An 8495-nucleotide genomic window follows, 5' to 3' on the forward strand; every position below is an offset into this window, starting at 1 on the left:
TAAATGATCTTGCTAGTGTACAATTGGGACTTGGGAGGTTATGAAATTATAGCCCACAGGTATATCTAAAGGAAATTAACAGCCACACAAATGGAAGGTGGGGGTAGGTGGGGTTGGGAATTTATATATATATATATATATATATATATCGTGAAGTGGTGCCTTCAACTTCCATCTCCCAAGGAAAAGACAGAAGGAAAATGATCAGAGGGAGAGGTTGGAGAAAATCATAACAAAACCGAAAAGAAAAGGGGAGGGAAAAGAAAGGAGAAAAACAATGGACGGGTGTGGAAGCTTGGCTAGCCCTTTGTGGTTAACTGGAAGCAGCCAAAAGAATTATAATGATAAAGAAGCGAGGCGGGGAGGGGGGTTGTATTCTTCCTCCCCACCTTTTAAAAAAGGGAGATGAGAGAGATCTCAGCAGGATGCGTAGCCCCCAGCAAGAGAGAGAGAGGGAATAAGGCATAGTTCAGCACGACACCCCCCCCCCCGCCGCCGCCGCCGCCACACACACCCCGACAAAATGAATGTTTTAATAAAATCAAAAACCCAGCCCCGGAGAAGAGAAGTCTAAATCCACTCACCATCGCTGAGAAACTGTGAACTAACATCTGCGCGGATGCGGGGTTACCGAGTCAAGGCAGGAAAAAGGCAGAGAAAAGTATGGCTCTTTAGCACGCGTTCTCTCTCTTTCTCCCTTCCTTCCTTCCTTCCTTCCTTCCTTCCTGGCTCTGGCTTCCCCTGCCTCTCTCTCTCTCTTGCTCTCGCGTGCAAGCTCTCACGCTCTCTCTCTCTCACACACACACACACACTCACACACCAACACACACACAATAGGAAGAGGAGCCCAGGTCTAGACTGCAACTCCCCCCAGTCCTTTCCAAAGCCCAGGCTCCCGGTCCTCCTCCGCTGGGGTAAAGCGTCTAGAAGCCATCAGGACTGGACCCCATGCAGCCCCGAAAGCCAGCGCCGGAGTCTGTCGGCAGAGCACGAGTCAAACTTGGGTGTGTGAATGAGTGTGAGTGTGTGTGTGTGTGTGTGTGTGTGGGAGTGTGTGTGTGTGTAGGCGCATGTGTGTGTCAGCCCCCTTCCCCCCTCCTTCTCGGGCTACTTCACGTGAGCTCCCAATGAGAGAGAGAGAGAGAAAGAGAGAGAAAGAGAGAAAGAAAGATCTGCCGCCTGCTTTTCCTTGAGCGTCCTAAGAGCAGATCTTCATGACTATTAATATTACACGAATACTTAATAAGGGAAGAATAGCTGGAAATCGAGCGTGAAGCGAGGCAGCAACTCAAGGCAGAGCCTGCTCTCAATGACGTCCATTGAAGGAAGAAGCGGTGTATCTAATCGGGGAGAGAGAGGAAGGGAGGGAGGGAGGGAAAGAGGGAGGGAAGGGGAAAGACAAAAAGGGAGAGAGAGAGAAAGAGAGAGGGGTGGGGAGGAAGGGGGGAGCGAGCCAGAGCCCGGCGTCTGACGAATCACAGGCAAGGGGCAACATTTTAAAAGGTTGCAGGGCATGGAGAAGCGAAAGAGAAAGAGCCAGCCAGAGCCAGAGGGTGGGAGACCAGAAAGAGAGAGAGAGAAGGGGGAAAGGAGGAGGAGGAGGATCCAGGGGAGGAAGGGGAAAGGAAAAGAAGGGGAAAGAGCAGCAGCCAGCCAGAGAGGAGGTAAGGCCAGGGCGGGGGGAGAGAGGAAGAGAAAGTGCACTTGAGAACAAGGCGACAAGCGTGTCAGGGCCCTGGGGGGTGAGAAAAGGAGAAGGAGAGCTGGGAGCTAGAGAAATGGAGGAGGGAGGAACAGAGCCGGGCCCATAGGAGTAGAACCAGCCCCAGAACCAGGGGATCGGGGATAGGGAGGGTGAGAGTGAGGAAGGCCGAGGCCGGCGAAGGGCGCACCTCGGGCGTCGTCTGGGCGAAGGAGGGCGCCGTCTGGGAGGAAGCGGAGGGGAGGCCCAGGAGGTCCCGCTCCTGCTCCTGGGCTCCGGAGGCTCTCGGCTCGGTCCCCGAGGAGCCGGTGGTCCCCCCGCCTTCCAGCTCCAGGCCCGGTTCTTCTGCTCTGGAGGCCTCCGAGGGCTGCGTCGCCTCCATGGCTCGACGGGCCAGCAAGGGAAGGGGAGGGGAGGGAGGGAGGGAGGGAAAGGAAGGAAGGCAGGGAAGGCCCGTCCCTGCTGGCTCCGGGCGTAGGATCCCCGTTCTCCTCGTCGTCGCCCCGCCGTCTTTGGCCCCTCTGCAAGGGCCCGCGGGGCTCGGCTGGCCCGTCTGGGGAGCCCTGAGGAGCTGTTCCCCCTGTTTGGGGCCGAGGATTGGGGGCAGGGAGAGGGAGGGAGGGAGGGAGGAAGGGGAGGCGACTGGGGCTCGGCTGGCCCGGACAAGCCCGGCTCCCGGCGCCGCGGCGGCTCAACCCGTCGGACCGGCTGAACAACTCCTGGGATGAGGGGAACCGCCGGCAGAGGCGCTGGGCCTGCTCGGGCTTAGCCCAACCGGAGGCGCCGGGCCAGAGGCAGGTCTGGGCAGAAAGCCCTGGGCCCAGGGAAGAAGGAAGGAAGGAAGGAAGGAAGGAAGGAAGGAAGGAAGGAAGGAAGGAAGGAAGGAAGGAAGGGAACAACCCCGGAGAGGAGGGAGAAAGAGAGTCTTCCCCGTCGGCAGACTCGGCCAAAGGCTCTCCTGTGGAACTCCGGGATCCGGAAAGGAGGGATGCCCCCACGATCCCCAGGTGGACTCCACCAAGGTCTTTGGTTTCGAGGGAAACGTTCCAAGGCCTCCACAGAAGTTGTTGAAAAAGTCACATGAAATCCTCCCGACTCTGCAGCCCTGTCTCGGTTGGCGAGTTGGCTTGGAAGTCAAGCCCACTGCGCTCCATGAGGCTGACTCGCGAGTAAGTGGGTGGAAAGGGGGCATCCCTAGCCAATGTCAACACAGAGATACATGCATACATACATACATACACACACGAAGTCACTTTCAAGCATTTCCCTCCCCGGTAGGGTCTCTCTCTCTCTCTCTCTCTCTCTCTCTCTTTGTTGCAACTATTTCTCAAGATTAACACAACACACACACACTCAACGCCTTCGCCCAGGTTCGTCCAAGCCCAGCAGGGAGGCTGCTCGCTGTTTGTTTGCCATCTGGGGGTGAAGCCACATGGGCAAAAATAAGCAAAGAAAGAAGGTACCAAAGACATGGGCAAGCAAAGCCACAGCGGCAGGTGGGGCCCGGATGATTGGCTTTCTCCCCCCAAATGACTGTGGGGATGGGAAGAGTCACCTGGAGGGAGGAGAACCCCACTTTGTCCTTTCCATCATTTGAGTGACCCAAGCCATCTCCACTATCTGTTTCTGACATTCATAAATCACAACAGCGACCCACGTTTGGTTTGCTCAACCTCCCAGGCTGGCCCACGCCTGATTCTTTCGTGTGCCCAGCATCCAAAAAGGAAACTCTTTGTGCTCTTGGGTCTGCCAACCCTCTTTGAAAGAGACCGAGAGGCGGTGTCAAATGGCCCGCTTTCTGCAATCTACCAGGAGGAGGGAAGATGCTGTGAAAAGAGGTCTCACGGGGTTACCTTATAAGGGCACTCACACTTCCAGAGCACCCTTGTCTGGACGCTGGCGGTCCCTCACCCTGTCTATTGCATCTTTGTGCCAATCCCTCTTTGACCATCAGCCCCTAACAGCCTAGCTTGGATCAGCTTTTCTCTGCCCTCTTTGGCTCCTCTGCCGTCAGAAAATTCGGGGCAGAAAGTGTTCAGGGAAGGCTCATCTCCAACCCTCTGGGTCTCTGTGCGCTCTCCTTCCTCCTCCTCTTCTTCCTCGTCCTCGTCCTCCTCCTCCTCCGGATCCTTGTTTCCCAAAAGCAACGCCTTCCAGGCGGCTCCGAGGGAGAGGGAAAGGCGTGCTCAGAGCCCAGCAGCATTCCCTAAACCCTCGACGACTGGATGAGCAGAGGAAGAAGAAGGAGAAGAAAAAAGGGAAACATACAACGCCCAGAGAGGCTTGGCAATGGAGTAACCCACCATCCCTAACCAGTCCAGAAGCCACCACTTGGGAGCAGGAGCGGACTTGTGGATCCCAAGCAGTTCTGATCCCACCGTCGAGGCAAAGGGAGGACTGGTCCAGAGATCTTGGGGATCCCCCTACCGGCGCAAAGCTGGTGGCTCCTTCGTTGGAGTTTATCTTTTTTTCCCCCTCTCCGAAATCCATCCATCCATCCCATCCGACCCATTCATTCCATCTCCTCTCGCGCTTCTCTCGTGGATGGTGCTTTAGAAAGACCTGTAGTTCTCCCCTCCCCTCCTCGCTTCCTTTGCTCCCCCGCTGATCTCCTTTGGCCAAGGTCGGTTCTCCCCCATCCCACCCCTCCTCAACATCCCCCAATGTGAAGCCTCCGCCTCGCCACCCCCTTTCTTTTACAAGTCCCCCCACCGGTCTCTAACTACAGGTCGGGCCAAGTCGGGTCCCCCGAGCTAGTTGGTTCCTAGGAGATCCTTCCTTTTGGTAGCTGGGGAAGGGAGGGATGGAAAGGGGGAGAGGAACAGGCGAGGAGGACGGAGGGGTCTCTGCTGATCTCGGGGGTGCCCCCAGCCCCTGCCAAGCGCTTACCTCACATTCCTCATACTTGATATTATCCGTCAGTTTCCAAAGCATTTTCATGGATTGGCGTGGCGAGAGACAAGCGAGAGAGAGAGAGACGGAAAGGAAGAGAGGGGGAGAAAGAGAGAAAGAAAAAGAGAAAGAGAGAGAGAGAGGAGGCTGTGATGCCCTGCCTGCCTGCCTGCCTTGCGCTCTCCTCTGGCATGCAGAGCGCGCCCGCTGGTGAGCTTCAGAAGAGGAAGAGGAGGAAAAGGAGGAGGAGGAGGAGGAGAGGAAGAAGAAGAAGAGGAGGAGGAGGAGGCGATCCGCTGTGCCCGCTCAGAGATCTCCCTCTAATGGTCGAAACTTTCCCCCCTCTTTCTTCCCTTAGCCACTCTTCTACCAACGCCGCCGCCTCGCCTCATTAGCATAGGGACCGCAGCCCAGTTGCGCCTCCCGCGCAACAACCTGGATGGGCGCAGCCAGCGAGGCAGGTAGCCTGGAAGGAGCGGGAGGGATGGATGGATGGCTCCCCCTCCATTCGAAAAGGCCAGAAGGGGTCTCTCTCTTCCCCCAAACACACCCCAAGGGCAGAGAGGGAGAAGGCTAGGAACGGATGGGGGGGGTTGGATTTGTTATCACCCTGTTTTTCTTTTGAAAGGCAGGCTTTCCACGATCCTCTCTGCGGAGTCTCTTCATCCATCCATCACTCACTCACTCATTCACAGACACACGCTCCTTCTTCCTCCTCTACCTGTTCTTCCCAGTTGTCTCTCTCTCTCTCTCTGACAACTGAAAGAGAAACAACTGATTTCCTTATTCTTACCCAGGAAATCAAAGCCAGGAGCAATTGTTGCTCCCATTGCTGCAATCGATAGGAAACCTTCAGGCAAGCGCCAGCCTGCCTTAGGTACCTTTCCTCAAAAGTAAGGTTGAGTCCAAGGAAAGAGCTTTGCCTCGACAATCGCCAGCTCCAACTATAGTCGGCCAGTCCTAGCTGGTCCAGTTTTGCTTATAACTAACCCCTCACTGAGTTCCAGGGAAAGGGTCACTCCTAAATCAGGACCGCAGTCCCTTAAATGCCCAGTTCATTATTGCAAACATGAAAAAAATTATCTATCTATCTATCTATCTATCTATCTATCTATCCATCTATCTCTTAAGAGTTCTCTCTTTTAAGTTCTCTCTTTTAAGGGCCTTGCCTTGCTGGAGGAGATAGGGCACTGAACAGCCCGGCCTTTAAAACAGAGAACCTGGCACATATATATATATATATATATATATATATATATGTGTGTGTGTGTGTGTGTGTGTGTGTGTGTGTGTGTGTGTGTGTGTGTGTATGCGCCAGGTTCTCTCTCTCTCTCTGTGTGTGTATATATATATTCATGTTTGCAATCATGAATAAAAGTGACAAAAGTGTTTTCCCCCTCCTACCGCTTTTCCTGATCTCGCCCACTTTTTAATGATTTTGCAACAATTAAGCCTATTGTCTCCCCTAAAATCATGAGTGCAAACTTTAAAGCATTGGTTCCTTTTAGAGGAAGGAGAACAGAGCAAGGGCCACGCGTTTCTTGGTGTTGGGAAAGGAATGGACCCCTGGCGACAACTGTCAGTGTGTGAATTTTTGTTGGTTTCTTTGCTTGTTGCTTCGGAGGCTTTGCGGCTGAAGGATGATGCACAAATCTGCCCCAAGAATCTCCTACAGGGATCCTGCACACAATTGCTTCGGATCCTTGAGATCCTGTCCACAATTGCTTCAGAGTAACCTGGCAGAAATCAAAGGAAGCCAAGGGAAACTTTAGGATGGTGAAGGCTGTCGGTGGAAGTGCTCAGCTCGCAAGAGGTTTGGGCTGCAATCCTAAACCAAATTGGTCCTGATGAAATTAATTCCATTCAAGGCAACACGATTTATTTCTTCTAGATGTCAGGAAGTTTAGCATCACAGGAACCTATGAAATTTCGACTTAAACAATAGGTGGGAAGATCACCATCTTATGGACAGAGCCAGAAGCCTGGAACACATTGAGTAATAGCCAAAAAAGAAAAGAGCCCTCTGAACATAGGCAGAGTACATTTTTCTTTACAGATGTATACCTCCTGCGACATTGGGGATTAAGAGGCAAGGTTTTTTGAGGTCGGATGGTATAGCATTTTTAATGGTTAGAGCCCCGTTGTTTTCTGATATTCCAGTGACCATGTTTCCATGGAACTTCCCTGTGTTTGTGTTTTCAGGTCGCTTGTCAACTTATGACAACCCCATGAATATCATAGGGTTTTCTAAGGAATACACAGAAGTAGTTTTGCCAGTTCCTTTCTCTGAATTATAGCCTGAAGCACCTGGTGTTAATTGGCGGCTTCTCATCTAGGAATTAACCAGGGCTGACCCTGCTTAGCTTCCAAGATCAGACGGGATCTGGTGCCTTTAGGGTATTTAGGCCTGTATGGAACTGACTTCTACCTAAATATAGTGAAAACCAGCCTCCAACTGCGCCTCTAACAGCTGTGACCCTTTCCCTCGATGGTCTCCCTTTCTCCCCAGGTCTCCAAGGATTCCCTCCTTCATTTGCTTCGCTCATTAAGGTTTCTTCAAGCCCTCTAATTTGGGACCTATGCGGTCTGTAGCTGCTTTCTCTCTCTTGTCATCATTACTATTCTCAGGTGCTATTGCTATGATCAGAAACCGATGTCGTTTCTCGTGGCACCATTTTCCCCATCAAGACTCGGGAGGGGATCAAACAGGTCGATCTCCTCGGAAGTAAAAGCCCAGTGAATCCGCCGGAGGGCACTTCCATGCGAGCGGGTATAGGATCGCTCTCAGACAATCCCTTTGCCCCCAGCTCAAGATCAAGAAGCCACTGATGGCAGCCGGGCGGATAGGTTGATCCTTTGCAGGGATCCGGTGATCGTTGCCTTTTGGTGAGTCGAGCCCTGTTGTAAAGAACTGAAGTGCGAGTGGAGGCCAGGCTTCGGAGTGGACCCAGCCAGTGTGAAGTCTCTCATGTTGAACTACAGCGAGATCTAGGTCCGAGAAGGCAGAAAGCCGCCTCTGTTTAGCCTTCTTTCAGGAGGCCAGGAAACTGGCTTGCTCCGGTGCTGGATAAAGCGGCCCCGACTGAGGACGAAACCGGATTAAAACCCACTGGGGAGTTGAGTTGGCACCGACTCAGATTTGCTCCAGTTTAAGCGGCATTTTATGGATTTAAATTTTATGCTGCTTAAACCAGAGCAAATCTAAGTCGGTGCCAACTCAACTCCCCAGTGGGTTTTAATCCAGTTTCGTCCTCAGTCGAAACCGGTTTAAATCCGGAAAAGGCAAGAAACGGACACCACTTTATCATGTCGAGTCACTTTCTGGATTTTTTGAGGGATAACTGTCTGGTAAAGCCGACCCTGATCCCCTTTCTTTCCCCACTTTTGTCTTTCAAAACTCTCGGGGAAGAAACCGAGGAGAGGCAACAAGCCCGAGAGGGCCCCCTGGAAGGGAGGTCTCCCAAAATGTAGGACATTCCAGGATAAATGGAGGACACGGCCATATAAAAACACGACTATAAATGTCATAAAGTCATGGTTCTCAGGCAAGCTCAGAATGGGGGACGTTTGGAGGTTCCTCTTGGATAGGAGGCTGAAACGGAGGACATGTCCTGGAAAAGGTGGGTATCTGGAAAGGAGGACCCCCAGGCAGTCCCACAAGTGGAAACTACTCCAACCTCCTTCCTTTCCTGATCTCAGCCTGCAGGCTAGGAATCTCCTATCTGTGGGGAGAGTGAAAGGCCAGCGTGGGTGGCAACTTTGTCAAAATTACCCTGGCCTTAAAATCTTTCAGAATTACAAACCCTGGCTGAGACAAATGTGGAGAGAATTGCAGGCTTCCATCTTGGAGAGACACGAAGCTTCGCTGGGGATAGGAGGCCTTAGCAGACTGGTCCTCCTT

At 52.8% G+C, this 8495-nt stretch overlaps 1 protein-coding gene across 3 annotated transcripts in view; it reads right to left on the minus strand.

The window, feature by feature from the left end:
• The window catches only part of TFAP2A (transcription factor AP-2 alpha), a 28870-nt gene extending 24097 nt beyond the window's left edge, over window positions 1-4773 (minus strand). The window contains exons 1-2 of one of the 3 annotated variants that reach the window (XM_042466194.1): window positions 4592-4773; window positions 585-611 (exon numbers count right to left, since the gene is read on the minus strand). In XM_042466194.1, coding sequence (XP_042322128.1) covers window positions 585-611; window positions 4592-4642 — 78 coding nt within the window. In that variant the 5' untranslated portion in view covers window positions 4643-4773. Of the gene's footprint in view, window positions 1-584; window positions 735-4591 lie in introns of those variants that run through there. The other 2 variants (XM_042466193.1, XM_042466192.1) reach the window with 2 other exon arrangements.
• Window positions 4774-8495: the final 3722 nt, after the last annotated feature.

The sequence above is a fragment of the Sceloporus undulatus genome, chromosome 4, assembly GCF_019175285.1.
Source record: "Sceloporus undulatus isolate JIND9_A2432 ecotype Alabama chromosome 4, SceUnd_v1.1, whole genome shotgun sequence".
Taxonomy (NCBI): domain Eukaryota; kingdom Metazoa; phylum Chordata; class Lepidosauria; order Squamata; family Phrynosomatidae; genus Sceloporus; species Sceloporus undulatus.